Genomic DNA, 16,242 nt, shown 5'->3' on the forward strand with positions numbered 1-16,242 from the left:
TGTGTTTATTTTTGTGGTTGCTGATGACCCATGAGAGCATTTAATGCATTTAATCACCGCAGTATCCATCCTCCGATCCTCCGATCCTCAACAACAACCTCGTCTGATTTTACTTCCCCAACGACAAAACTAATTGAGCTTAAAATTGAGGACAGAGCAGTTCCACCCGTCTTCAGCCTCTCGGCTCCTGACCTGCCAGCTGCTAACATGCGAGGCACTTTGTACATGAACGATCAGCGGCAGTGCAGCACACAGGTCCCATTCTCACATCACACCTACTGCAGAGCTGAATTCTGTTTTATGGGGTGTGCAGCAGAACAACACAAAATAAGAGGACATGATTAAAAAAATGTCTAATCTCATGAAATAATAAAACTATCTTTGAATCTTTCGATTTTATCTTTATTTTCTCTCCTGTGCAAGTATGTTGATGCATGTCCCTCACGTGTGTGTGTGTGTGTGTGTCATGTATAAACTCCACGTTCGACATAGTTTTTGTGCCAGGTTAAGGAGATACAAATACATCTCATGCTGATACTAAAATATGGATAAACACGCAAACACTCGTTCAGGTGAATGTGTTCCATACATGCAGGCACGCACACACAGTTTCATGAAATATTAAGAGGCAAACCAGCTGTCCATCCCGTTGCCTTATAACACACCATGCATGTTTGACAGATTTTTACAAAAGAGGAATTTAAAGAATTTGGACGAACAAGATACTTTGGGATGCATATATGTATATTGTTTTAATTGGTTAAAAAATATCCTAAAAGTTTTTTTATATTATATTTTGATCCCCAAACTCAAAGCAAAGCGCAGACAGAACATACAGATTATATATGTTTCAGTGAAAGTAAATTCATTCTTGTGCTGACTTCAGTGTCTGACATTTAAAATCACCATGACTGCTTGTTTTCTTTTAAAGATAATATACTGTCGTAGTCAGTGTAGACTTGCATGCTCAATAGTGCAATTATGTAGTGCTGCTAAGCATTTATAGGCAGACTGTTGGGCAGACTCGGCATCCCTGAAGACTCTATTATAGAGCAGCTAATGCTTTAAGCTGCCCGAGCATTGTTAGGCGTACAAAATCAATTAAGTGACTAAATAGGTCATTTACAGCTCAGCAGTGAAAATATGTGATCTTATTGTGTGCGTGCAGCATCGTTCTCTGTATTGAGCAGATGTGAGGATAATTCGTTTGAGATTTTTTAGTTATTAACTTGTTTTCAGAGAAATCTAGCCATTTTTACACAAATTCTCCGTTATTCAAACTGTGTTTGGATCAGCGAATACAGCAGATAGATAGATATACAGATAGATATACAGATAGATAGATAGATAGATAGATAGATAGATAGATAGATAGATAGATAGATAGATAGATAGATATACAGATAGATAGATAGATAGATAGATAGATAGATAGATAGATAGATAGATAGATAGATAGATAGATTGATAGATTGATAGATAGATAGATAGATAGATAGATAGATAGATAGATAGATAGATAGATAGATAGATAGATATATAGATAGATAGATAGATAGATAGATAGATATACAGATAGATAGATAGATAGATAGATAGATAGATAGATATATATATAGATAGATACAGATAGATAGATAGATAGATAGATAGATAGAGAGATAGAGAGATAGATAGATAGATATACAGATAGATAGATAGATAGATAGATAGATAGATAGATAGATAGATAGATAGATAGATAGATAGATAGATATACAGATAGATAGATAGATAGATAGATAGATAGATATATAGATAGATATACAGATAGAGCGATAGATAGATAGAGAGATAGAGAGATAGATAGATATACAGATAGATAGATAGATAGATAGATAGATATATATATAGATAGATATACAGATAGAGCGATAGATAGATAGAGAGATAGAGAGATAGAGAGATAGATAGATAGATAGATAGATAGATAGATAGATAGATAGATATTTTTATTTCAAGAATATTTAAACTTTCATCAAGTAAAACAGTGTGCTTATTTATGGTAAAAAGGAGTCCAAAACTGAATATGAGAATACATGTTCAAGTAGACTTTTTTTTTGCAATGTGACCCCACGCGGTCCTTGATCCATATATGAAACCCATTTCATGATTCCAAACGTATCACCTGTGAGTCACTGTGAGTCAGGTTGCTGGGTTTGGACCGTGGGTGAGTGGGTGGGTGGGTAAGTGGGACGCAGGGACGGAGGGAGGGGGAAGGTGGGACGCTCAGAAGTTCTTCATATCGGGAGAGCGCACCGCGAGTCCAACCTCTCCACGCTCGAGTGCGCAAAGGAAAATGTTGCTCGAATCGTAAGGCTGCACATACGTCTGTGGTGGGTTACTGACAAGACTTCAGTCATCAGCATCGTTTTTTATCCACAGAAAGCATCGTCAAGCGCCGATGTCTCGATGAATTTCTCCGGGAAACTAACAAACGTCCTCCTTCTGCTGCTCCTCGCAGCGCAAGGTAAGACACCACATTTGCATTTGACTCGTTACTTTACGAACACCATCAACTTATTTTGGACTCATGTGAATGGTTACCTTACTCGATATATTACTTTTAAGTTACCTTGAGTCACCCGCCACCATGAGTTACCGTCCTTTGTGCGCTTCTGGGTAAAGATCCGGGGAAACCAATACCGCTTTTGCCAAAGCGACTAACATATTTAACCAATGGGTATAAACATGGGTATGAACAAAACTTGAGTGGGATGTGAAATGCAAACACGTTTTATTGCTGCAACTGACAATTTCTACAAAATGTCTGCAAAAACACTCACAGTCTGTGAACGCTCGAGGAGCGCACAACTCGCAAGACATCTAGAGTCCCCCTCCCATTTTAATTTGCGCATCCTGCTGCTCCAGCTAAAACGTATAGAAGGAGGGAGCCACCATGGCCTTATCAATGTGAGTATTTGTGCTCACCTGAACAATCTGCACGTGCCCGTGAATAATAATCTCCTATATTCTGTAGAAACTTGCAGAGTCACTGTTATGTTGCAGGGACGGGGTCAGGGTTTAGTTTCCGTTGAAGATCATGATCTGTGATCGGGGCGTGTCTCATTTTAACTGATACCTCATTGCCTAGATCCTCCAGATGTGGAGGGCTGTGGGCTCCTTCCACCCACAGAGGTCAGAGGTCAAGGTTCGGTATAGGATTGATGCCATGGAGCTGAAGGGGTTCAGTTTCTTGCCTAAGGGCATTTAGTGGTTTTCAGTGGTATTTGAAGGACAGTAGCCCCTTATAGATCCTGATGCTGTAGCAAGAGTTTAAGTCCAAGACTCTCATTTCCCTTGTGGTTTGATTTAATCTTTGTATTTATGACATTAAATCAGGCTGGATTGCTCAGTCAGGTCGTCTGTGTTTTGTTTTGCTCTCTGTGTGATCCATTTCTTTCTTTTCTCTTCTTTCCAAAATTCCCTCCACACATATTTGACATCTTCTCCCATCTCTGGTTCAGGCTGTCAGTCTCCTGCTTTAAATTGTTATTTTAATCCTGAAATTCATCTCATTCACATCCACAAAAAGTAGGCCTACACAGAGGCAGGTTTCTTGGGAGAGAGTCTTTCCCAATGGGAGCATAATGGGTCTAAAATAAGGATCAAATGAGTCACAGTCAAGTGGCAATATGTTCTTTGGCAGCATCTTTGTTGATTTTGCGCCTTAACACCTGTCAGTCAGTCTTTTGCTGTGGATTTCTGTTGCTGAAATTTGAGTTGAGATCCTGCCCCACAAAGACAGAGAGCAGTAACTACACAAGCGCTAAAGAAACATTTTCTGTCTGCCTGACAAATTGTGAAACAGAGAGAAAGGTTGACATGTATTTAGGCTGATTATTTGGTCTGCCTTCGCTTAATCCTCACAAAACTTCATTGACCCTTTTGAAATAGTTTTTTTCAGTATAATCTCAATTGGATTTTTTACGATCCATAGCAAATTAAATGTATCTGTGTTTTAATAGATGTCTGCCAGACCTTCTACTTAAAATGTTCATATCAAAATAAATAAACAAAATCTATTTACAGTATAGCACACTTAAATGTGTAATTTAAAGATATAGCTTTATATTTATATTGTAAGAGAAAGGTTGATTGCATGCTTACTCTTTGCTAAGCCAGTGAGGAGAAGTTTAGCTGGGGTTTTGTTCTTCAACATAACTTCCTTATTAAGTAGCTGTTATGTGAATTGTCATTGAAATTATAGTTTTTTACAGATGAAAATAAACAGTGTAAGTCAGTTTGGTTTTAGCGTTAGCTAAGGCTAGCCCTGTCTATCTCACCTTATAGCTTCACACAGTACCTAGCATTGGACGGGCCGATTGCTTGTTGCTGCTTGTAGCGTTGTCGAATACCACGGTATTGCGCTTGCTTTTTTCAAAGTTTATTCATTTTGAACGTGTCACGGCGTTTCCACATTGCACCAACTTCGACACTGTACGTCCTGAGCTCCCCAGCAGTACACCCGCCAAGTATAAAGTAGATCGGATGAATGGTTCTCGAGATATGCGAAGGACATATACGTACAGACAGACAGAGAGAGATGTTTTATAGTTAGATGATTCATTTAATGAAATGGTATAATCATTTTTATATATTATGACAGATGTCAAAAAGTCAGATTCGGGCCTTAAATCAATTTACTGTATTTTGCCGTTAAAGGGCAGTAAATATGTCTTTTCTTGATTTATTCAGCCACTGTGGGTATCGCTCAGACTAAAAGTGTTGTTCTGTTTGTCCCATACAAACTAGACATTTTTCCTGGGACTGACACATTGTACTTTGAACAAACTGTGGGAGGAGTAATTATTCTGGCTATAGGTTGAACCCCGGCCATGCTATATGAAACCTTTTTTTAAAAATCTAAAGCCCAGAGTGCATCAGTGAATTTGTCTCAGATGTGCTACCTGCTGTCCCCCCTCGGGAGCAGCACTAAGTGGCTTTGTGTTGTCAGGCTCCAGTCGACGTGAAAGACACTGGCTTCGCACATCCCGTAACATGACGCAGACTCAGTCGTGGGGAAGGGAAGTGTCTCCGTATGACACGTGGGATCGACTCTCTCACTGTCTCTGTCATTCTCTTCAGCTGGACAGATTTGCTACAGCCGACTGCCTTGTCACTTCCGATTTTTCTAAAGCCAGAGGAAATCTGCTGCATCCTTGCTTGTTAGAGGTGGTTGACCTGGCTATTTGGAGGGAAAGTTCCAGAAGAATTCAAGAATTTTACCCTCTGGGGCTGTTAGTTGAATACATCGGGTAGGGACAAATGAAGTCACAGCCTGTGCGATAGGTTGTGGTTCTCATCAGCATGTTAAAGGACAAAATAGTTTCCGTAAGGTCTGAGATTGAGTGATTACAATCGGTGAGTGCACGATGCATTATCCTGCAGCATACATCATCTCCAGCAGAAATAGCTGAGAGAATTGTCCAGCCATGCCTGCACTATACTAATCGGATCCGCATTATGTTTCAGGCGTGACCCCTCTATCTCACTTCACAGTGCTTTTTAATAGGCAAGGCAAGTTTATTTGTATAGCACATTTCAACAACAAGGTAATTCAAAGTGCTTCACATAAAACCATTAAAAGCATCAAAACATAAGGCAAAAGAAAAGGAGATTTAAAAACAATTAAGAACATTCATTAAAACATTAAAAAACAGTGCAAGAAATAAAATGCAGTAGTAAATGCATTGTGACTTAAACTGGAAAGACATTTTTCCCAGTGATTTAAAAATGAGGGCAAAATATATACAAATGTTGCTGCTGCTGTAAAAGGAACCTGATAATCTGTAGCTATTTATATTATTAAACATATGGTAATCCCAGCTGTTAGGGCTGATAATCGGTCACATGGAAACACATTGTTGAATCTGTTGCACACCTTTTCTGTAGAACGGCTGAGTATGGAGTATCTCCTTAAGGCGCTCTCACGTCTCGTTCCAATCCCAGCTGTTCGCTCGGTGGGCTGCCTGGCTGTCGATCTGCTGTAAGTTAATTCACTGGAGGAGTTTAAATGACACGAGAAGCATCTGACTTGTTTATTCGATCCTTCCTCTTTTTCCGGGAGTCTCATAGGGGCTTCTGATGATGACTGGGTTCACTCTGTCTCTGTGTGTTCATCTCTTTTGATCTTGAGCTACAGGGGATGAACTTCCCTTTGCTGTCTGTGAGACACGCATAGAAATGTAAGAGCGAATGTGAGGGAAGGGTTGTGCCAGAATCAAACTAAACAATATGTATAGATATATATCTCCGTTCCCAACACCCCATGTCGATCAAGTAGAGCCATATTTGGGCTAATATTGTCTGTTCTTCAGCGTTTTGCTGAAGTTTTGTTTTTTGTTTATAGTAAACATATTTTGGCATTGGGGTACTTAAATATGCAGTTGTCCCATTAGAACATATTTACATTTGGAGAATTTTTAAATGAAAATGTGAGTTTACTTACAATATCTTCGAACACATTCAGAGAATATGACCTGGAAACTCACACATGTTCTCAGATGAAAGCATGGAGGCAAGGATCCATTGAATTTGATGCATCAGTGAAAAAAATGCTGTTCAGAGTGAATCACATCAAAGGTGAGTGGACATATAAATAGGAACATGTGCGTTTACACAGTACAGTATATTCTGTCAACGTGCCCTCATACATGAAGACACACATAGGCTTTATAACATGCACCATATGCTTAATGGGATAGTCACAGCACATGCAGTAATCACAGTGGATCCTCGTGTGCGTCACTCAGCATGTCACAGTCAGACCATCAAGAACCCAGGAGAACGAAGACACGCCATTTCTCTCACTCTCTCTCTCACACACACACACACACACACACACATACTGTCAGCAGTGTATTATTGGAGGATAATTAGTTCCTTCAGATTGTCCACCACTCGCTGCCAGGCTCATCCTGTTAAGCACATGCATGATCAAAGGGCCTCCCACCGGCCACGGCTCTTTCTGAAGTGTTGGGCTCCTGTAGACACGAGAGACGGGGACAGACTTGCTGTTTGGCTTGCTAATTCTAAATCAATGTGGTTATTTAAGGGTGAGATGCACGACTGCTTGACTCTGCTTCATCTGCCTCAGAGCAAAAGCTCATTATTTTGTTACTGCGTCACAAAGGCAGGGGAAGGAAAGAGTGCATGGCTGGTGAAGTGAAATACGATTGTCAAGCTGACGTCATGGGATTTTCATCGTCAGAGGCAAAGACATTTCTGATGATTAAGAACTTTCTTCTAAAGCTTGAGACAGATGAACTTTACACAAGACAAGAGGTCTTTGGTGGGTAGATAGCAGCGTGGCTCCAGATAGCAATGTTGGGTGGTTCACCACTTTGGCGTCGATTGAAATATTAACGACGATGAGATGGATTGACGTTTTTTTAGACATTCATGAACCAGATGATGTACCCTAATGCCTTTGGTGATCCTCTTTTTCTCTAGCACCACTGTGAGGTTGTTAGTACGCTGAAGTTAGCATTTAGCTTGAAAGCACCGCTGTGCCCAAGGACAGTCCCACAGATGAACGTCATCTCAGTGTAATATATCAAAGCTGTAAGAACCTACTTTGTTGAAAATACAATTCCACAGCTGGGTCAGTTGGAATTACATGTGATCTGGATTTTAACTTTAACTCGCTCACTATCACATCCTCACTTTCACAGGCAAACTAACAAATTCTCACACAATTTAAATCCTTACATTAAGCACCAGAGTGCAGCGAGCAGTGTGTGTGTGTGTGTGCAGAATTATCTGTGGGGAAAGGGCAGAGGTTATAATTAACTTCCTTTAAATTAAGTCTGAGATCTTCCGTGGCAGAACAAAGAAGGGCATTAGAGGAGTGAATGTGGCAACAGAGGAAAAAAAAAATATTGGCTTCATTTTTTTCTTTTCACAGTGAACAAAAGGTCCAATTAATTGACTGATTATAATTGTCCTGGTTTCCCCTAGCCCAATTAGAGGCTTAAACAACGTTCTGTGAGTGCAGCGAATCAGGGAGCAGCGGGCAGTTTTCAAGGCAGGTACCAAGAGCTGAAATGACCCATGTGTCTCAGGAGAGAGGCCCTCTCATTAAGCTTTAAGACTCTCATTAAGCTTTAAGACTCAACTCTTCTATGCCAGTGACCTCACAAAACTTGTTGAGAGTTTTGAAGCGGTATAGCAAATGCAAAGTCTTACCCACAGATAACTAGATCTGACAGGTTCTGATTTATTTTTAGTTTGTTAACTTCTTAGGACAATTCTGTCTGTTAGAATGAGACAAAAAACTTCACGAAAGAAAGATCAAATCAGGTTTTTCTCTCGTTTTACTTCCCCAAATGGTTCCGGCTACATTGCCTTCATCGGGGTGGCGATCCTGATGATTTGATGAAGGCTATGCTGCAGAAAATGTTTGGGGGAATAAACATGATGGGAAAAAGCTGTGTGACCTGATTTTCATTTACCTCAATGAACTTGATGAATAGCTTATGCCTCTGCTGGCCTGCAGGCCGCTGTGTGTGCTCCATCTGAACTTGAAATATTTCGGGGAGGGAGGGGTAAAGATGCATGTGTAATATATGGGGATACATAAGGTCATTGCATATTCTCCCTCATTTATGTGTCCGGAATCATAACTGTGTTTGTTGTTTGGTCATTGTTTTATGTGCACCAGATGTTGTGATTATGTAAGTGTGAATTTTTTAGCTCGGTAAGCTGAGTCTACACCTGAGCTGCGTTAGTCCCCTGTGAGGTTAAATTAAAATTGTTGTTAAAACCTGTAAATGTAAAAAAGCAGTGTGTTCACTGTGTTATGTTGCTTCAGATTCAGATTGCCGCTCAAATATAATAACAGGGATGAACCTCAATTACATTTTTATTTCCCTGGCCAGTCAGATTCTTTTCAACATGAGCAATTGAACAAGTCTCCCAAAATGAGAAACCAGACAGACTGTAATCTGTGATGTCTGCAAGATATTCATCTATGTGTACTCCCAATGGCAATAAATGGACAGACTGCTTTATGACCTTACAGTACAAACACTGAATATGAAATGTTTGTTTCGGCATTATTATTTTATTCAAGGTATGTGAACAGGTATAGTGTCTTATAGTAGTGGAAGACATGCACGTTACTAATACTAAAGCCCAACCATACTAGCTTAGCTCAACTAGTTAAGTAGCCTGCAATAACACAGTGCTGTTTGTATTTCTCATTATTATTTTAATTTTTTGCCACAAATGTTTGCTTGAAATATTTAAGATATGATATCTTTGAAGGTGATGAAGAGTAAATTGACATGCAAACAATATCAAAGTACGGTTTGTGTGATTCATGTTTACAAACTTCTGGTTTGTCGAGAGGTAACTGACTTGCGCAACAAGAAAGTGTCCCATTAAAGCAACATTTTTTATTTAGTTGTTGCCAAAGAAACAAACCTTTTCCGTGAATGTAGCTATTTGTGTGTATTTGGGTTGTGACCCATTTGCCCTTTAGGTGAAGCACAATTGCCTCGATCTCTAAAATGGTTCGCGCAGCTCGGTAAGTGCAGGTTGTACGGTTTGGGACTGTGTTGAATAATGTGTGGGTCCCTCCTCGGCTTGGAGGCCGTGAGGGGAGAGGTTGGCCTCTGCTTTAACAAAACCAATCAGTCAAGTTTGAAATCCGAGGCCGTACAGTAACTTACCAGCTACCCAGAAGAAATCGGTAACAGAGAAAGGAGGCTGTTCAGAGAATAAAAGCCAAAACAAGAGGATCAGGAAACAGGAAAGATGGGATGAAGACACAGAGGAAGTGAAAGATTATGTTCATTCCGTTATTCTATGTACTGTATAGAGGATTTGCAGCTCATTGCAGCCACTGCTGCAGTGTTAATGAGGTTGTGCTGGTGATGAGAATGCGTGCTGTGAGTGAGGCTTGGCTCTACAGGGCATTGGTGTTACTCGTGGCAGTTTTACGCAATATGACCATCAGTCCAGCCTTACATATCCTTGACACACACTTCTTCAGACACACAAGCCAGCGGCACACCATTCCTTTCTGCTTAAAGCATCTTCTATATCTAAACAGGAAATAGAAACTCCCCTCGAAACACACTTTGCTCTCTCACAGCCTTCACTCCATCCAGAGCAACGAGGCGTCGATTCAGCAGTTTAAGGGTTCATTTCATCTAAATCAAACTAAAACATGTTTTCAGACGTCCAGGTTCATTTGCTGAGGATATCCGCTGCCACTGAGAATATTGCTTAGTCTTTCTGTGTGAGCTACAAAGTGTAAGTGAGAACAGTGAGAAAATGTTGATGTTGTTCTGGAGACAATGTAGATTCAATGTGACTGTTTCTGCATGTAGCCCACATTACTCACTTTCTTTTGAAAGAATACAACATTTCTCAAGGCTTTCTGGTGAAATGACTGCTTGATATGAGAACATAACAACCATCTCTCTATCTTTGGAAGGTTTTCTTCAGCAGAAACTGATGTTAAATAATTTTTAGTGGCTGACCTTAAGTCAAGTCAAATTAACTTAGCTAATTTAGCTAATTAACTAGCTTCGTGACACCCACATTTAAAGCAGTAAATGTCCCGACTTTTGACCATCACTAGACCCACAAACATACAAAAACAAGGATTTGAACCTTGATTTATGAAGGCTTCGAGAGCTGTGGATGATGCATGGCAGAAAATCTGCTGTGTTCCCCGTAGACCGCCATTGTAAAAGTCATCTATAAATGACTTAACAGGACATCTAGAATGACACACAATGAGCTTTATTGGTGTTTATCTAAGTAATTAAACCTTAAATATGTTATATGTATAACTGGTTGAACTGATCTTTAACGTTTCCACTCGGGAACAATAATTCGCCAAATACCCCAAAGTATGCTTGTGAAGAAAAAGAAGTGAGATTAACATTTTCAAAAACAAACAAAAAACTTATATTTTGGACTTTTTGAATATATTTCAGTTCAGTCTGAGATGTTTCACAGCCAGCATGTAGAGCAGTAGGGGGCACTTCATCTTAAGTCACATCTGCTTTTGATTAATCATCCCCATGATGATAATTTCCCTTCACTCAATGCCCTTAAAGGCATATACCGCTGGTCTTTAGTGACCCAGGATTACATTACACCCTTTCCAATAAGATTTTAAAATCTGGCTTGATCGATGTTTTATTAGTGCCATATCGCTAAAGACTCATGGTATGTATGAATGTCTGAGAACAAACCCATGTATTTAAGTATTAACTGTTTTTTCTTCTTTCTTTTGTTAGGCTGTTTTTCATCTAAGGGAGAGGACAGATTATTTCGGAGGTTGTTCAGGAGGTACAACCAGTTCATCCGACCGGTGGAGAATGTATCAGATCCAGTCACGGTGGAGTTTGAGGTCTCCATGTCTCAACTGGTCAAAGTGGTAAGAGAATAAACATCTCTATACAAACAAATCAAATGTTTTATAAAAGCATCCTTTTCTCTTGGTGACTCATTTGCTCTTTTCTTCCTGACAGGATGAGGTGAATCAGATCATGGAAACCAATCTGTGGCTGAGACATGTGAGTGAGTTTTATCTTTTATGTAACGCCATTGGTGATGACACATTTGATTTATTTATGCTATGTTTTGTCTGTCTTTTAGGTCTGGAATGACTACAAACTGAAATGGGCCCCTGTTGAGTACGATGGGATCGAGTTCATACGAGTTCCTTCCAATAAGATTTGGAGGCCGGACATTGTTTTGTACAACAAGTACGTTTTGGTGCGCGAATGCTAAAGATGGTGTTTAGCTTGCCTAATATGTTGAAAGACAAAACTGTGCAGAGTTATCCCTCTAACTATTTCATAATTCTCTTCTTCCTACATACTAATGCCATTTATTGATGCTCTCCGTCTTTTGCGTTAAATGGCCTTTAACTGACATGACGTTTACATCTCTCAAAGTGCTGTAGGTGACTTCCTCGTGGAAGACAAGACCAAGGCTCTGCTGAAGTTTGATGGCACCATTACCTGGGTTCCCCCAGCTATTTTCAAATCTTCCTGCCCCATGGATATCACCTACTTTCCCTTTGACTACCAGAACTGCTCCATGAAGTTTGGCTCCTGGACGTATGACAAGGCCAAGATCGACCTCGTGCTGATTGGCTCAAAGGTCAGAGGGAGTCCCTGGGGCACAGGGGGGAGAGATCCTGGCCATGTACTGTAGCAGCCATGCAGTTTTATTCTACATGTTTACATCACAATATATATATTGTATTTTTTGTGAGAACTCATTGAGATTTTAGCAGGAAGGTTTCAGTACTGCAGCACAAATACTATGTGCACACATCTCTTCACATCTATTAAATTCCTTCACTTTTATGCCAAAAAACTTGCTCGAGGCAACTTTTGAACATTTAAACTCGTCACTGCCTTTGTCTCTTTCAACAGACTTTCAAATACATATTTTCCTCAAAATATTCACTTCCCATTTGCATTTCATCAGGTGAACCTGAAAGACTTCTGGGAAAGTGGAGAGTGGGAGATCATCGACGCACCAGGATACAAACATGACATCAAGTACAACTGCTGCGAGGAGATCTACCCGGACATCACCTACTCCTTCTACATCCGCCGCCTGCCTCTCTTCTACACCATCAACCTCATCATCCCCTGCCTCCTCATCTCCTTCCTCACGGTGCTGGTCTTCTACCTCCCGTCTGACTGCGGCGAGAAGGTCACCCTGTGTATCTCCGTCCTCCTCTCCCTCACTGTGTTCCTGCTGGTCATCACCGAGACCATCCCTTCGACGTCGCTCGTCATCCCTCTGATCGGCGAGTACCTCCTCTTCACCATGATTTTTGTCACGCTCAGCATCGTCATCACTGTCTTTGTGCTGAACGTCCACTACCGCACCCCCATGACTCACACTATGCCAGAGTGGGTGAGGTCTGTGTTCCTTGGGGTGCTGCCCAGAGTGATGCTGATGAGGCGGCCCATCGACCAGGGCTGCTCCTCCCCTGCCGATATTACAGGAGGGACAGGAAGAGGAAGGAGCAGCGTGGGAAAGAAAAAGAGAAAGAGCAGCATAGGAGGAGGAAGTGGCACAGGAAGTGTAAGCATTGGGGGTATAACTGGGGGTGTAGCGTGTTCACCTCTGGATGGTGGGGCAGGAGGAGGAGGAGGAGGGGCTGCCTCAGCTGGTGGCTCCATGAACTGTGTGGAGTACAGTGAGACGAATCGGGACATGAATCGGGACATAAACAGGAGGTGCCCCTACAGAGGCAAAGAGGTACCGACTCCAGTCCCACCCTCAATGGGGCCACCTCCTCCTCCCCCTCCTCCACCCTCACAGGCTCCCTCAACCCAGGGGTCCCAGGAATCAGAGTTGCCCAAAGTGCCGCGGCCGTTGAATGCCCCTTCGCCTGTCAGCGCTGTTGTTGCCTTCTCCGTGGTGTCGCCAGAGATCAAGCAAGCCATTGAGAGCGTGAAGTACATCGCAGAGAACATGAGGACTCGCAACAAAGCCAAAGAGGTACAAAAGCAAGTTGGACTTGTCTTGATAATGAAACAACAATACTACTATTTTTATGTGTGTGTGGCACTATATCCTGTCAGTTGAGCTGGCAGTGCCAGTGCAGTCAAACTTGATCAGATCAGTAAAAAACATATTTAGGTTTATATTTTTACTGCACTTTTAACATTAGTTTCAGACATCTTGCTATATCTTGAACATGAACACAAAGTTATTGATTTCACCGTTACAGTGGAAGTTGAAAATGTTCTGCCATGAGAGCAGTCCTAAATTGCAACTGCAAATATTCACATTAACGTACATACAGCTGATAAAGACATACACAACCTTAAACTACTATACTTATACTAGGTGTCATAACCCATCTTTTAGTCAGAAGAGGAAATAATGACACACGATTGCACACAATGGTATAAAATGTATTTATTTAAATGGTAATATATTCTGACTAACTGTCTGAAATGATCAGTAGAGCAATGTGAAAGGTTTGTGTTGGGTGATTTAAGTATAATCAAAACAGAACTAAACTAAAATAAAGGTGTGGCGCTGTTGCACTATTACATACTATGCTGACCTGTAACACGAAGCAGGACCTGGGGTTAGCGAGGTAAACTCTGGGTTTTCAGTTCCACGACGGAGGTTCACTTATTATGGCATGTATGACAATGTTTTAGCCTTCTTCTTTCAGCTGTAACCCCGGCGGTGTGAAAAAAATATATATCTGCATATATTCTCTCATCGTGTCGTGTTTGCTCCGATTACTTTAATGTACGCTGTGGGTGATAACAAGTTGTTGAAGGAAACCTTATTACTGCTTAGCATCATGTTTTTAAAATTCATTTTTCGTCGGTTTCACACTGCCGGGGTTGCAGCTGAAGGAATAGGGCTAAATTATTGCCATACACACCATAAGAATGCATCTAAGCAACACATTAACGTAACGGAATACACACATGTATTCATACTCGGCTCTGCTCGTGAACTTCTAGTGAGCATTTTTCCGTTGAAAAGATGTTTAAGCGGTGATATTGTAGATCTGGTCATTTACGCACTCACACAGGAGGCAATTTCTTGTTAGCTGTCCTTCCTTCATTTGGCAGTTCAAACTGCTCAGCCCTAATTACGTGTTTAACTTTTACGTATTTGTCTAATATACAGTTTTCTCTTCATTTGTAAAATGCGGGGCTCTGCTGACAGCAGACTTGTCCATGTTTGTGATTGGTCATAAGCTGCAAACACCGCCCCTTTATATGAACGCGCTCATAGCCAGATTGAGAAACCCTGGGTTGATTTACCGAGTTGATAACCAGCTTCGTGGGACCGTTAATCGGGATCACGCTCGTTAGCGTTGGTTAAGTCAGAGAACCAAAAGAGGCCCTGGGTATGTTGAACTCGCTTCGTGGTACAGGCATCAGGTGGGACACAAGCACAAGACGAGGGAAAGACAAAACCTCCAGGCCATGGCAGAGGTAGAGGGTCATCACAGAGGCTTGGATTACTGTCCTCAACCCCAACATTCAACTTAACTTGGTCCTAATGCCCTAAAATAAATGGTGAACCTTGTGGGGACCAGAGTTTTGTCCCCAGATTGGTGTGCACAGATTAAGCTCCCACAACGTACACTACACAGCACACAAATAGACATAAACATGCAACAACAAAGCAGTGCTGTATGTCTGTTATCTCTGCAGTGTGTGGATATTCTACCTAGCTTAGTAAACGGTGTAGAAAGCCATTTACTCTGAGCTACAAAGGGAGAGGAAAGCTGCTTGTGTGTTGCAGATGGGGGGCTTTGTGTACGCCCTCTGGATGGCCCTAATACGTTTGTTGCTTCAGCTCCATCTTTTCGTAACACAGCTGAGATATTTCTTTGATGCATGCAGAATAGCACACAATGGCATTATGGTCAGTGCAGCCATGATCCTATTGTCCACGCCTGACTGATCAAGGGATACTCTATAAACTAGCACACACACAGACACATACACACACACTGTACCAAACCACTCCACCAGTAGCCATGGTGGTAAACACTGCAGGATATCTCAGCCTCTTTTACACAGAAACCCACAAACTCACATAAAGACACACACACACACACACACACACACCCCTTATAGCCATTCAGCTGTAGTGTTAACACAGTGACTTCACATTTTACAATCACCATTAAGCAAAGGGTGCTGGGAGCATTTTGGGAAGAAAAGTGAATTTGTGTGCCATAGATATGTTACACATTAATGACTGATACACACACCAAAATGTATTTTCTTCCTTTCCTCAGGTGGAGGACGACTGGAAGTACGTAGCCATGGTCATCGACAGGATCTTCCTGTGGGTTTTTGTGACAGTGTGTGTGTTGGGAACGGTGGGACTCTTCCTCCAGCCACTTATCAGCTTCTTTCTCTAATGAGAAACTTGTCTTTGTCAAGTCTCTTTCTCTCTCTTGTCTACTCCTGTCTGTCTCTGTACCCCACTTGAATTACTTTGGGAATTATCCCTCCTGCAGCTCTTTCAAATCAAACACAGAACCGCCTCTTTCTCCTTTTCTGGCATTTTGTCTCTCATATGAGTCTCATGCTCTTCTCTGGGACTCCACAATCAGCTATCACTTATGGCTCTCAGCTGTCTATTTCCTCACATCATTTCCCCTGATTTCCCCATCTCATCATTGCCTTGCCCTCTCAAAGTGCATGCCATGCTGTTATC

General features: G+C 41.3%; 1 protein-coding gene across 1 annotated transcript; it reads left to right on the plus strand.

The window, feature by feature from the left end:
* Positions 1–2,451: 2,451 nt before the first annotated feature.
* On the plus strand, positions 2,452–15,943 carry LOC306777890 (neuronal acetylcholine receptor subunit alpha-3-like; the record flags this gene model as incomplete). Its single annotated transcript, XM_079269197.1, has 7 exons — positions 2,452–2,509; positions 11,301–11,440; positions 11,535–11,579; positions 11,662–11,771; positions 11,964–12,171; positions 12,505–13,533; positions 15,818–15,943. The coding sequence occupies 7 exons, from the start codon at positions 2,452–2,454 to the stop codon at positions 15,941–15,943; spliced, it is 1,716 nt and encodes a 571-aa protein (XP_079125323.1).
* Positions 15,944–16,242: the final 299 nt, after the last annotated feature.

This window comes from Melanostigma gelatinosum (genome assembly GCF_949748355.1).
Source record: "Melanostigma gelatinosum genome assembly, chromosome: 5".
In the NCBI taxonomy this organism is placed as follows: domain Eukaryota; kingdom Metazoa; phylum Chordata; class Actinopteri; order Perciformes; family Zoarcidae; genus Melanostigma; species Melanostigma gelatinosum.